The sequence below is a fragment of the Sorex araneus genome, chromosome 3 (assembly GCF_027595985.1).
Source record: "Sorex araneus isolate mSorAra2 chromosome 3, mSorAra2.pri, whole genome shotgun sequence".
In the NCBI taxonomy this organism is placed as follows: domain Eukaryota; kingdom Metazoa; phylum Chordata; class Mammalia; order Eulipotyphla; family Soricidae; genus Sorex; species Sorex araneus.
Window position 1 is genome coordinate 76,758,641 of NC_073304.1, and position 14,162 is coordinate 76,772,802.

A 14,162-nucleotide genomic window follows, 5' to 3' on the forward strand; every position below is an offset into this window, starting at 1 on the left:
GTGGTCTCAGAGCCTTTAGCCTATGTCCCAATCTTTTTTATTTATTTATTTTTTTTGCCTTTTTGGGTCACACACAGCAATGGTCAGGAGTTTCTCCTGACTCTGCACTCAGGAGTTACTCCTGGCGGTGCTCAGAGATCATATGGAATGCCAGGAATTGAACACAGGCTGGCCATGGCAAGGCAAATAGTACCCGCTGCACTATCGCTTCAACCCCCATCTTATCCCAAGTGCCCAGAAAAGAAGAAATGATCACATTTTTCTCTTTATTGTCAAAATATGATGGTATTAAAGTTCAAGAGGTATTGGGTTGGTCTTTGGGTGGTCTCCAGTGCTTTGGGGGAAGGCAGAAGCGAGCCCCCAGGAATGTGAGAGAATCATCTCAAAAAAACTAGCAGCGTCTATTATGCCAAGTTTACTGCCCAAAGCCGAGCCTGGGAAGATCCATGGATGCAGAGATCAAGGGCTTTTGGGCTCCAGTTCTTGGAGGAAACATAGGTGGAAACTGTTTTTGAGAAGATGATTTCTCAAAAGTGAACCTGGCACCAGAAGGGTCTTGTGGAAGAAAAGGGCAAGATGAAGGACAGGAGAGATTGTCCTTTCCTTTCTGCTGCTACCTAAGGGTCTTGTGACCCTAGCAAAGGCCTAAAGTTGATAATAGATACATGGCTATCATAGAGGAGCCAACATCTCACTCCAAGCCTGGTTAGCTGCCAGTTTTAGGCTGTGGAATGCTTGCCATCAGATTGGAGATAAACTGTTCCAATTTCTGTGCAGCTTGCTTCCCGGCTTCTAGGACTTCATCGTGATTGGCTTTCTCCAGCGATTCATAATCCATGATGACCTTATTAGTGATGAGAGAGAACCCAAAGACTCGAAGTCCACAGTGCCTTGCAACAATAACTTCTGGTACTGTGCTCATGCCTTGATGGGGAGAAAGAGGAAAACCAACTGTTAGGATCCTAAAGTGACTCTTTCCCTCATCCTTTAGCTCCTCCCTTCTGCTCAATTCCTGGACTGGCAATTTAACCTCTCAAAAAAAAAAAAAGTCAAAGCAAATAAGTTAGTTTTGAACTTCAAGCTTCGTTTGCGTAGATGACCTTACATATTTTGGAGCCAGGATTTCTGGGTCACACCCAGTGGCGTGCTCAGGGATTACTCTTGGCTTTGTGGAGGAGTGTCACTCCTGGTGGTGACCAGAAGTTACCCAGGATTGAATGCAGGCCTCCCTTAGTCTGTTGAGCTCATTCCAGTTCCACATTTCCTATGCTACCAAAGCAATACTCTATTTCCACAGATGTCTGTGGCGCTTCTTTTTTTTTTTCTTTTTGGGTCACACCCGGTGATGCACAGCGGTTACCCCTGGTTCTGCACTCAGGAATTACTCCTGGGGGTGCTCAGGGGACCATATGGGAATATGAGATGCTGGGAATCGAACCTGGGTCACCACGTGCAAGGCAAATGCCCTACCCACTGTGCTATTGCTCCAGCCCTGTGGCACTTCTTTTTTTTTGGGGGGGTAGGGCCACACCCAGCACAGGGGCTACTCCTGGCTCAGTTCCTGGAGGTAGTCAGGGGACCATGAAGTGCTAGGTATAAAACATCCCAGTCCACTGTGGCAATTTTGAAGTCCGTTTTATGCATGTTTCTCTTCTGTCAGAGACACAAAAAGCACCCATGAAGATATTTGTTACAATAATCCTTAGAAGGCCAGAGCTGGGGTAAATGTTTTGCATGCAGAAGCCTGGTTCAATCCATAGCAATGCACAGTTCCCTGGGCACCCCCAGGAGGGAGCCTCTAGAACCTAACTAGGGGTGGCTCCTGAACAATTCTAGGTGTAGCCCCGAATAATAATCCTCAGAAATAGTCATCAATCATTGGCTACAGTTGTTAGAATTTTAGAGCTATAAATTTTGATGCTAAAATGCAACCAACCTTCATTTCTTTTTTTCTTTCTTTCTGGTGATACCAGGCATTGAACTTAGATCTTACACATGTAAGCCATGTGCTCTACCACTGAGCCCACAACTCCTGACCCCAACCTTCACCACTTTGATATCTTCGAGAAGTCATTTTATTTATTTATTTATTTTTTATTTTTATTTTTTTGCTTTTTGGGTCACACCCAGCGATGCTCAGGGGTTACTCCTGGCTTTGCACTCAGGAATTACTCCTGGCAGTGCTTGGAGGACCATATGGGATGCCGGGGATCGAACCCGGGTCGGCCGCGTGCAAGGCAAACGCCCTACCCGCTGTGCTATCGCTCCGGCCCTCGAGAAGTCATTTTAATTCAATCTTTCCTCAGTCAGGATCTCTCTCAACCTATCATCTAGATCCAAATCTCTTACTCCCTCCCATTTCTATTTTATCAGCTCTTTCCATCTTCAAGCCTCCCGCCATAATCCCCTTCTCACCAACAGCATCCGCTCCCAGCTTCTGCAAGAGACGAGACTCTGCCACGGTCTCAAAGCTGGGGCCAGCCACCATGACATAGGTCCCTTCCTGCAGCTCTCGCTGCTCCCCCATTTGATTCCAGATATTACGAGCCAAATGCCTCATATTCCGGTCGTAAGCATCAGACATGGGTGGGAAACGAACTCCAAACCTAGGACACAGGTTGGATTATTTCAGATTAGTGGAATATGCTCTCTCCTAGCTACTAGACAAGTTCCTAAGCCCTGCCTTCTATAAACCAAGGAGCAAGATGCATACTTATCATCATTGGGGCCTCTGAGAGGGTTCTGACCACAGAGGCCAGGTAAGTTGATATGATCACGGATCAACATGATATCTCCAACTTCAAACTTGGGGTTGAGGCCTCCAGCTGCATTGGTGACTACTAGAGTGTCCACACCCAAAAGATGGAAGACCCTTACTGGGAATGTCACCTGAAAAGCAAAAGAGCAGTCTGTTAAAATTTCACCAGTCTGTTCACAAATATGCACGACACATATCATTAGGGAAGAGAAAAAAAGCAACCCCAACTCTGCCTCGCCCTGGTCAGCAGTCAATGAAACTGCATCGCTAATTCTCCCCCTCCTCTTCCAGATGCAACCAAGTTTATGTCCATATTTTACCTTTGAGAGCGAATAGCCTTCATACAGGTGGAATCTGCCCTGCATCATCACACAGGCTTTGCCATTCAGGAACCCAAACACCAATCGACCTGCGTGGCCTGGCACTACAGACAAAAAGAAAGGAAAAGGAAAGAAATGAAGCTTTTGCAAAACACATCCATCCATTGAGCACCTACCTGAGTAAGCGCATTATGTTCAACATACAAAGGGATAATTAAGCCAATGGAGACATGATCGCTACTCTCAGAAAGCTTAAGCCTGGTGAAAGAGACAGATATTGCACACACATTTACAAAAAAGTACAGATGCACACCCAGTGATTAGTGATACTCAATGTGAACATATGTTGAATAAAGGCTGTTAAAATAGATTTCCAAGTCTCGGGCCGGGGCGGATACTGGCGCGTGCTCCGCCGAGACTCGACCCAGGTGGCCACACTTTGGTGCGGCCGTTTTGCTGCTGATTGACCATGATCCGGAGGCCAGCTAGACTACTTTTGGTCCCAGAAACTGCTTGCAGCCATGTCTCTAGACTGTGAACTAAGCCATTGCCCCATACTGCCCCAGGAAGGGAAATGATGCAATTTCTAAAATAAATCTCCCTAGACTTAATTACTAAAATACTAAAATACAGAAATCCTAAACCACGCGGCTGCTACTGCGGCCTCACGACTTCATATCTCTTCATTCTCAGCAATGGAAAACTAATTATCAAATGCTTCCTTGTCAGTAGGGCTGTATTTTTTGGGGGGGAACTCCAACAACAATAGTGAGTTTTGTGTTGAAATATGGAATGTAACCAAGGTAAAGAGAAAATGGGGTGAAGTTTATCAGTTATGCAGGTGGGGGTGGGGGGTGGGGGGTGGGAGGTATACTGGGGTTTTTGGTGGTGGAATATGGGCACTGGTGAAGGGACGGGTGTTTGAGCATTGTATAACTGAGACATAAGCCTGAGAACTTTGTAACTTTCCACATGGTGATTCAATAAAATAAATAATTAAAAAAAGAGAAATGTCTGTTTATTCCTAGTTTACTAGGGGATTTTCAATAATGAATTAATGTTTCATTTATATTGAATGTGCTGTGTCTATTCAGGCAATATTTGTATACCAGTAGAGATTCTTATTATAGTCTTTTACTTATGAATGAAGATACTTAATCGTTATCTAAAATGTAATATTTTCTAACATAAAGCCAATGTTTTCACATTTTTATATTTATATATAATTCTCCTCTTCTCACTCTTATTAAATATTTGTCGAATTTATCTTTTTCATGTCAATTTTAAAATGCATTAGCATAGAACTATTCACTCTTCATTTTCAAAATGTGTATGTTCTTAGAAAAGATTATAGCTCTTGAAAAAATAAACTTATAATTAATAAAAAAAAAGTAAAAAAATAAAATAGATTTCCAAACTATTCAGCTGTTAGGACTGGAAGATAGCTCAATGGCCTAATATTGCACTTAGGAGGCCTAAGTGGGTGGGTTTAACTCCCAGTACTGCATGGGCCCCCACGCAACATGGGGAGTGATCCCTGGGCATAGAGCACAGAGCCAGGCAAGGTCTAAACAAAACAAAACAAAACCAAAACCAAAACTCCTAAAACAAGAAGCTCTTTAGGGGCTGGAAAGATAGTACAGAAGGTGAGATGCTTGTCTTGCATGCAGCCAGCCCTGACTGGATCCCTAGCACCAGTAGGTGTGGCCTGAACGCTCACCCGCCAATCCCAGGAAGAAAGAAACAAAACTGTACACAGGCGTCATCCTAAGTAGAGAATATGGTTCCCTGCTCCAAAAGGGAGCTCAGAATCTAGTCTAGCTCCCTAAGAGGCTCCTAAATAAGGGGAAGAGTTTGGATTCAGAAAAGTTCCCTGCATCATGACTCCTGAAACCTATGGGAACACTCACCCGTGATGGTGCATGCAGGGGTGTGGGAGTGCGAAGATAACTCCCCACAGGCATTAATAACTATGATTATTGTGCCTTTATCTGGCATTTTTTCCCTAATGGACATGACCAGCCTGTCCCTTAGGGACAGAAGAGTCTGGGAAATGGACCAAAACCAAGAATATGCGCTGGGGAGACAGCTCAGAAGGCCAGTGCGTATGTTTTGTATCCAGGAGACCTGGGTTTGATTTTTGGTACCATATAGAATGATCTGTGAGCACTGGTGATGTGATCCTAAAGTCAAAACCAAACGTAAATGAAACAAATAAACCAAGAAAAACTGAGGGATACTTAGAAAGGAACTTAAAACATATTAAAGGGATGGGGATATGTTTGATTCCTGACATTATGCTCTCCTCCAAGCATCATTGGGAGTGACACCTGAGCTGAGTCAGATCCCTGAGCACTGCCAGGTATGACCCAAAGCAAAAAAAAAAAAAAAAAAAAAACCTTGACTGTCAATTCAGGAACATAGCTAAAGATCCAGTGCACATGGCTTATATATGCTAGTCCCAAGTTTTGTCCCAAACACACACACACACACACACACACACACACACACACACACACTCCCCAAAGATAGTACAGAGGTTAAGACTCTCCCTAAGCACAGCCAAAGTGGCACAAACACCAAAAAGAAATTAAAATTTAAAACAAAACAACAACAACAACAAAAAAGCCAGAATAAGAGAACAGAGATAACTACAGATGTGCAAACTGAGGAAAATTCAAGTAAAATACAAAAAGTGGGTGAAAAATTGGTAATTCTCTCATACCCATTTAAAATAGGTTGATGTGGGGAGAGGCAAGCTGGAGATATAGTACAGCAGGTAAGTGCTTTGCCTTGCAATGTGCTGACCCAAGTTCAATCAACAGTACCTTCTATGGTCCCCCAAGCATGGCCAGGAATCATCCTTGAGCACAGTGCCAGGAGGAAACCATGAGCATCACTGGGTGTGGCCTAAAATTTAAAGAAAAGTTAACTTTGCCCTTTGCCTCCCTCTCTTTTTAATATTTCCTTCACTCACCTCCATCAGCTCAGTCTTATCTCCAGTCTTCCTCAAAAAGGTTTGAAAAAAATGTTAACCTCAAGTAACCATAATACCTAAATAAATTTGTTTTGTTTTATTTTTTCGGGTCACACCTGGTGATGCTCAGGGGTAACTCCTAACTCTACACTCAGAAATCACTCCTGGCAGTGCTTGGGGGACAATGCAGGATGCCAGGGATTGAAACTGGGTCAGCTACATAAAAGGCAAACATTCTACCCACTGTACTATTGCTCCAGCTCACCTAAACAATTTTTAAAAAGAACTCTGGAGAGATAGTGCAGTGGGTAAGGCTTGCACTAGGCTGATCCATGTTTGACATATGGTCCCTAAGCCTGCCAGGAGTGATCCCTGAGCACCACAGTGATCTGTGCACAGAGCCAGGAGTAAGCCCTAAGTACCACAGGATATGGTCCAAAATAAATAATAATGATAATGATAATATAGTTCTCTTTTCTGGAGAAGGCTGTGTTCTCTCTTGAACACACAATTCTCTTTCTTTTCATATTTCTATAAAACCATTGTACTTTAAAATAATAATAATAGGGGCCAGAGTGATAGTACAGTGTATAGGGCCTTGCATGCAGATGACCTGGGTCAGATCCCCGGCATTCCATATGGTCCCCAAGTCCACGAGGAGTAATCCTGAGTGCAGAGCCAGGAGTAATCCATGAGCATGCTGGGTGTGACCGAAAAACCAAAAATAAATAGCACTGTAGCACTGTTGCCCTGTTGTTCATCAATTTGCTCGAGCGGGCACCAGTTAGTCTCCATTGTGAGACTTGTTGTTACTGTTTTTGGCATATCAAATATGCCTCGGGTAGCTTGCCAGGCTCTGCCGCTCGGGCAGGATACTCTCAGTAGCTTGCTGAGCTCTCCAAGAAGGACGAAGGAATTGAATCCGGGTCGGCATAAATTAAATGAAATTAAAAATAATAAAATTAGTTAATTTTAAAGATGAAAAATAAAATCACCAAGATCTGGCCCTCACCAAAAATCTCATCTCAGGCTAGAGATCTGGTTAAATGGGCTAAGCATATGCTTTGTGCACAGGAGACCCAGGTTTGATCCCTGCCATCCATTATGCTGTTCCTCAAGCATGAGTCAGACCCCTGAGCACTGCCAGGTATGGCCCAAAGGCAAAAAAAAAAAAATCTTGACTGTCAATTCAGGGACATAGCTAAAGATTCAGTGCACATGGCTTTTATATGCTAGTCCCAACTTTTGTCCTTGGCACTACATGGCCCCCCAGTAATTCCAGTGGTAGCCCTATAACCCCACAGCCCTACACACACACACACACACACACAATCTCCCATACTACTTTGCCTGAACCTGAACTACCAGGCCTGAAGAGGAAGCTGAAGCGGTGGGCCTTGTGCCCCCTGATCTCTGCTCAGAAGTCCCCCACCCCCAAAAAGCCAACCCTTCCAGGAAAAGAGGAAGTAAGGTAAAAGTTAAAAAGAATTATAAACTAAAGCCAGAGAGATAGTTCAGCAGGCTGTAGGGCAGGTTTTACAGGAGGCCTGAATTTCCATGCCCAGACACACACGCAGACCTGGAGCACAGAATCAGCAGTAGCCCTAGGCATTGCCAGGTATGGTTCCACAACAGAAACAACACAAAAGTAATAAAGGAAACTCATTATCTTCAAATTAAAATTCATTTCAGAAATTAATAAGTAACTCAAATTAACTACCCTGTCCTTTATTTAACCCTGGGTTGGTTTTTTTTTTTTTTTTGCTTCGTTTTGGAGGACCACACCCAGTAGTATCAGGGTCTTTTCTGGCTCTGTGCTCAAGAGTGACCTTTGGAGGTGCTCAGGGAACCATATGCGTTGCCAGGGGATGGATCTATAGTCTGCCATATGCAATGTAAGCATCTTACTTCTTGTATTATCTCTCTAGCACCCACTGACCTACCTAACCCTACTTCTCCTGGTCCTTTCTAAGCTTTAGCCTCAAGATTTTTCAGCTCTGATACAGTATTTTCAGACCCCTCAGAGCTCCATAGTGTATAGGGGGTACCTATCTGTCTATTTGTCCCTTTGAAGGGAAATGAATGAATCTTATATGTCCACAAGTCATTTGTGCATTTACTTGTCTGCAAGGACATGGTAGGCTGTGTGCACAATGCCACAGGCTTTCCCAGGATTGGAGCAAGAGCTGGGAGCATTGGGAGTAGCCAGAGCACATGGGACAAGAGAGGCCCATCCTTCTCCTGGCAGGTTGGACACTGCCCTTTCACAGTTAAGCTGCAGACAGAAAGAAATGAGACGGGTGAGTGTGTCACGACCACAATGTCTACAGTGGGAGGAGGCGGGGGAGGTGTGACGCTTTCCGGAGCTGAGTTATTAAAGTAAGGAAACTGTCATCTCATAAGTGACACTGACACTGTGAAATTTCTACCAGGGGGGTTTCCTGTAAAGTCACTCTGATCCTTCACAGTCTCTTTTTACTCACCATTAGTCAAATGTTACAGAATTATCAGGTCCAGGTGTAGAAGCACAGCCTTCCCCTCAGGACCCCACCAATACCCTTCATTGCTCCCCTCTCGTTTCCCTTGCCAGTACCTGTACTTTTGGGAAAGTGTGGTATTTCACTGTAGTTAAAGATCTGCGTCTGTGTTAACTTTTCTGTCAGTCCTCCTAAACCAGAACCACAAATCACCGCGACTTGAGGTCGGTGGCTGATGTGGGACTTAAGCCATTCTGTAGTCTTGTGATAATCTTCATATTTAAATCTGGAAAAGAAAACACAAAATCAAGGTCAACTCCACTTCCATTACATCCACAGACTAACAGCCTTCCATGTAGAAAGGCTGACAGATAAGCAGAGGGGGCATGGAACAGAGCTTAGGGACCAGGAGCCACCCCAGAAGGGACACTCTCGTCTCAGATGAATTTTTTTCTGACTCATCTGAACCACAGGCTCCTGCAAAGTCTGATGTGAAACTCCCATCTCATTCTAGAACTCACACAGGTTAACAAAACAAGTTGTCACCACCAGTCTCAACTTCCTTTTTGGTGCCTGATAGATAACACAAAGGCACTGGAGCACATATTTTGCATGTGAGATTCCTGTGTTTCATTCCGAGCACTGCCAAGAGCTACCCCTAAGCATTAAGTCAGGGCTGGCTTCTGGGAACACAGGATATGATCCAGAAAACAAAAATAAAACATTGAAAGGGGGAAAAAAAAGACATCTGCTTTGCTGCCACTAGCATGATTAATGTCTCTCCCAATGACAAAGATTTAGAGAGGAAGAGACAATAGAGTTGTAGAAAGAAAGAGACAAAATGGAGTTATATGTGTGTTATGTGTCAAACAAATCTACAATGGACCCAAGAGGAATATAGGATGTATAAGTTACGCCAGTTCCTACCCCAGTAGAGCTGAATAGAGCCGGTGATTGCAAATACACATCATGGGAACCTAACTCACAACTACAAAGTTTAGTAACAGTCGAGAGGCTGAGCAACAGGCCATTTATTCTTGCTTGAGTCACCAGAGACTGTAACTGATCACACAGCTGTGAGAGGCTGACTAGTAAATCAAACCTAAGGAGGTAAAAGACTGGGTGTGAGGTCAAAGGCTATGGAAGACCTGGAAACTGGAATTGAAACCCTGTCAGACAGGCTGGGGGTGTGGCTCAGGGGATGGTGCATGTGGAGCCAGGACCAAGGGTCCCCCACATCACACTCCCCTGTCACACACTGCCCAACTTTCCCTCCTACTTTCCTTACCACTTCCCATCTCCCTGCAAAAGGGAGAGTGGCCCCAAGTCCCCATTTGTGTGACATCCCCAGAAAAATTAAAAAGAAAAAATTGTTAACCCTCTGCTCAGAGCAGTACAGTAATAAACCCCATACAGCCCTCCTTGAATGACACTCAACATATAAGCATGACTAATGACCCTGAGGGTAATGATCTGCACACCGATAAGTGTGCAGATCGTTACAACATGCCAATCGACCAAAAGCTTACATTCAGTAGACTGGGGACACTTGTAAAGGTGATTAGAGGCCACCCCAAAAGCCTCTGTCCCTTTCAGAGAGCCCAGCTAGCTACCGAGAGTATCCTGCCCCCATGGCAGAGCCTGGCAAGCTACCAGAGGCATACTTGATATGCCAAAAACAGTAACAATGACGGTCCTCATTCCCCTGACCCTGAAAGAGCCCCCAATACGCCACTGGGCTACACTAGCATGCAACAGGGATGAATGGAGACATTACTGGCGCCCACTCGAGCAAATCAATGAACAATGGGATAACAGTGATACAGTGAATGACCGTGAGGGTAGGGATAAATCCGATTTCCTTCTGTGTCCTCACTCTCCAGCTCCTTCTCAGAGAAAAGCTAGGGACCAAATTCTTAGGTTGGCCAAGAAAATCATGGGAACACTCATAAAACAGTTTAGATGGGCCCTCACTGGATGACCTCCATCAGTGTGTCTGGGACCTCTAAATCCCCAGAGACGCTAGCCATGACCCTGAGTCATTTAAATTAAAGACTAAGATAAGCACCAGAAAGCAGAGCACCACAGCAATCACAGGCTGCTCGGCAACTGCTACCTAAAATGCAGACCATGGAGTTCACTCCTACAAACTCATAATCCTAGGAAGAGAACCCAGAGTTATATTTTGTGTAAGCTTCTCAGGTAATTCTGACTTAAAAGCCAGGTCCTGGGGCTGGAGAGCTAGTAGAGGGGTTAATGCACGAGGCTGGCATGTGGCCAACCCTGGCTTGATCCCTGGCTGTGAATGGACCCCCAAGAACAGAGCCAGGATTAGCCTCTGAGTACAGGGCTAGGAGCTGACCCCAAGCACTGCAGGGTATAGTTCCCCAAGATCCCCCCCCCCAAAAAAAAAGAAAGAATATAGGCTTAGGAACTGCTCTTCTAGAAGGAAGTAGAGCTCAATTTAGATTCTAGTCCCAATTTTGTCTTTTGAGGCAAGTACAGCCTCTGCTTCAAGTTCTTTCCTCTGGTAAAATGGAAGCAGGCATAAAGAACATTGGAAGCTTTTGAGGTCAAGGATCAAAGTCCTACAAGTCCACAAATCCTGGTTCAAGTCCAACATACTTGAATTCTCCTCCCTTCCCAACTTTCCCTTTCGGTATTCTCATCCCTCCTCTTACTAGGTATCCTTGTTTTATCAGCGCTGTACCTGGCAATGCTGCTAGGAGTGCTAGAGTAGGGATGAGGGTGGGTGATTACACCAGGACCACACCCAGTGATCTGGGGAAGGACAATGAAAGGCGGGTATGCCACCCTGCAGAGCATCTAAATCGGACCCTGGGTATGCTAGTTAGTGTTCTTCAACTTGTGACACATCCTCAGCCCCATCACCAAGAAGGTTCTTCACCCTTTAGAGACCCACTTACAGAGAGCCTTACCACTGGAGAATCAACCAAGAATTCTCAGTGTAATTCTCTCAGACTGACTTGAAAAGACCAAAGTTTTAAAAGGAGGAAGGGGGGGAAAAAAGAATTCAAACTATCTCAAAGGTTCCATCCCTAGCACCACATGGTTTCCCCTCTAGTGATGCCTGGAGCCACCGTGAGCACCATGCCAGGAGTAAGCCCCAGCACCAACAGGTGTGGACTAAATACCAAAAAAATCAAGCCAGAAAAGAACAACTAAACAAAGCAGACCCTTTGAAACCAGATAACTCTAACGACTGGGCTGTCTTCAGGGAAGCCGCTGGATAAGGGGGGAGGGGGGCTGGGGGGTCGCTCAGTAGAGCTGGAGCTTCAGGATGCCAGAGAAGCAAAACAATGAAAGGACAAAACGATAATCCAGTAGTGTCTGCAAAGGGGGCAGCCAAAATGAAAGAAGCAAGAAACCCTGTAGCACATTCTAACCACTCTCTGTCGTGAGCATCCATCCTCTCCCAAGAACACCCTGAATCCCTGGGCTTCCAAAAGCCACAGGGATCTTTAATACCAGAGACCTGGACTGGGATTCCTAGACCCGTTCCGGGAAGGGTCTTCTAAAAATGGGAGGGGTCTGTGGCTCGGTTGGATGCAGAGGGAATTCATTTCTCTCCTGGGGTCCTGAACTCTCAATTGGCCAGAACTTCCAGTTTGGAGGCAAGGAAAGTAGTGGCCGAGCGATGTGAGTAATCGCTCTTCTAAAGGAGTGACTCTAGATAGCCACACTAGAAGAAGAAGGGGGTGGGGGGTGGGGACCGCCCCGTGGCTCTCCCTAGACCCTAGAGTGGGAGTATAGGGGAAAGCACAAGGTTTGGGGGCGAGGCGGGGGCATGCCTTTTTCCACACTCCCACCAAAGAGCACGAGCACACAACACGCGCTCACACAAGCCCGCGGCTCCTCCGGGCGACATTGTAATAATACCTGTCCCCTTCCTGCTCCGGTGGCGCCACCCCTGCCCGATTCCCGCGCGCGCCCCTGCCTAGCGCTGGCCGCCCCGCGCCTACCGCCGGGCTCCGTGCCAGGCCGCGAGGCATCTCCAGGGCACCCGCTCTCTCTCCCCACCCCATCAGGACGCACCAGCCGGGTTTCCCGGCCGCGGTGACAGCGCCTTCCCCTCTCCGGGGGCCCCCGGGCTTCCCCCGGGCCTGGTGCCCGCCTTACTCGTTCTCCATGGTCCCGCCAACGCCCTCTGGATGAGTCTGCCCTTCCCGGCTCCCTCGCGCTCCGCGGAGTTGCCCTCGCCGGGTCAAGTCGGCACAGTTAGCGCGCTGTTTGCTCGCTGCCTTTATAGCCCCGGGAGGCGGCTCCAGCCAATGGCAGCCGCGCACGCGGGCCGGCCCATCTCCATGGTGACACACCCTGTTTCCAGTGTCCCAAGCTCGGAAGCAAACCTCCCGCGGCCGGCTGGTCAGCCTTTCGCGACTCACCCTCGTGCCTGCCGCTCTCTCCCGCGCGGGGTGGAAGGTCCGAGAGACACCTGTGTCCCCACTGCACCGTGGGAGCAGGACGCAAAGTTCCCGAAAAAGAAAAAGCCTAGAAGTCGAGGAGACTTGTAGTACATGCTAAGCCAGCCCGCGCGAGACAAGTCTGGAGACATTTGGAGGCGAGGGGGAGAAAAAAAGTATGTGTGTATATATATATATATATATATATATATATATATATATATATACATACACACACACACACACACACACACACACACAAAGTGTAGCACTGTCGTCCGTTGTTCATTGTTGTTCATCGGTTTGCTCCAGCAGGCACCAGTAACGTCTCCACTGTGAGACTTGTTATTACTGTTTTTGGCATCTCGAATATGCCACCGGTAGCTTGCCAGGCTATGCGGGGGGAGGGAGCGGGGGAATACTCTCGGTAGGTTGCCAGGCTCTCCAGAGGAACTGAGGAATCAAACAGGGTTGGCTGCGTGCAAGGCAAACACCCTACCTGCTATGCTGAAAGTCATCAATAAAAAAAAAAGGCAGCTCATATATATATATATGTATATATATATATATATATATATTTCCCCCTCGCCTCCAAATGTATATTCGATCTTAGGTCGTGTGAACCAGAATGAAACGAAGCGAGCTTGTGTCAGAATTGCCTCCTGGAACGCGGACAACAGGGTCCAGCAGTACTGACCTGCCTGTTCAAGGATTTGGAAGACCAAATTAGGGGTCTAAATTCAGACCCAGTTGAAAGAGACGTCCTGCAGTTTTTCTGGTTGTAGAGTCAAAAGTGCTTGAGTCATTATGCATGTTAGTTTTAGGTTCTAAAGAAATGATATGCAATTATGCTGTCATTCTTGACTATCAGAACTTAGCTGGTGTGCAGCTAAGTTTTCATTTACTGATGAAAATTTCTGCTGGGAAGTGGCTACAGCTGAGTTAAGCAAATCCCCTAGATTCTACACAGGGGTTGTCTGTAAAATAAAATGGAAATTTTAATGAGAGTTTAAAAACTCAAGGAATAAAATGCTAATTTAATCACTTAAAAAAAACAGACCCAGAATGGGAGAAGAAAACATTCTCTGGGGCAAGAATTTTTGTATATAAGATAGAAACAGAGAAAGGCTGGGAATGGGATAAAGAAATACAGGTTATCTCTTGATTTACATAGTAGTGGATCCAAACCATTCTGTTAACTAGAGA

At 45.9% G+C, this 14,162-nt stretch overlaps 1 protein-coding gene and 1 pseudogene across 1 annotated transcript; one reads left to right on the top strand and one right to left on the bottom strand.

The window, feature by feature from the left end:
• Positions 1-249: 249 nt before the first annotated feature.
• Positions 250-12,826, bottom strand: PNP (purine nucleoside phosphorylase). The gene is made up of 6 exons (XM_004609714.2): positions 12,673-12,826; positions 8,649-8,818; positions 3,079-3,182; positions 2,714-2,889; positions 2,416-2,606; positions 250-924 (listed from the first exon to the last, which is right to left on the bottom strand). Exons 1-6 carry the CDS (start codon positions 12,681-12,683, stop codon positions 707-709), a joined length of 870 nt encoding a protein of 289 aa, XP_004609771.1. The 5' UTR covers positions 12,684-12,826; the 3' UTR covers positions 250-706.
• Positions 12,827-13,694: 868 nt separating this feature from the next.
• LOC129404059 (small nucleolar RNA SNORA53) lies at positions 13,695-13,850 on the top strand (annotated as a pseudogene).
• The last annotated feature ends 312 nt before the right edge of the window (positions 13,851-14,162 follow it).

What these genes read in the sequence shown, in the direction of transcription:
- PNP (XM_004609714.2), bottom strand. An exon ending in ACACTTTCCCAAAAGTACAG is followed by an intron (nt 3,183 to 8,648) that starts GTACTGGCAAGG and finishes TTTTGTCTGTAG; the next exon opens with TGCCAGGCCACGCAGGTCGA. An exon ending in GCTGGGAGCGGATGCTGTTG is followed by an intron (nt 925 to 2,415) that starts GTGAGAAGGGGA and finishes CTCCCCATCAAG; the next exon opens with GCATGAGCACAGTACCAGAA.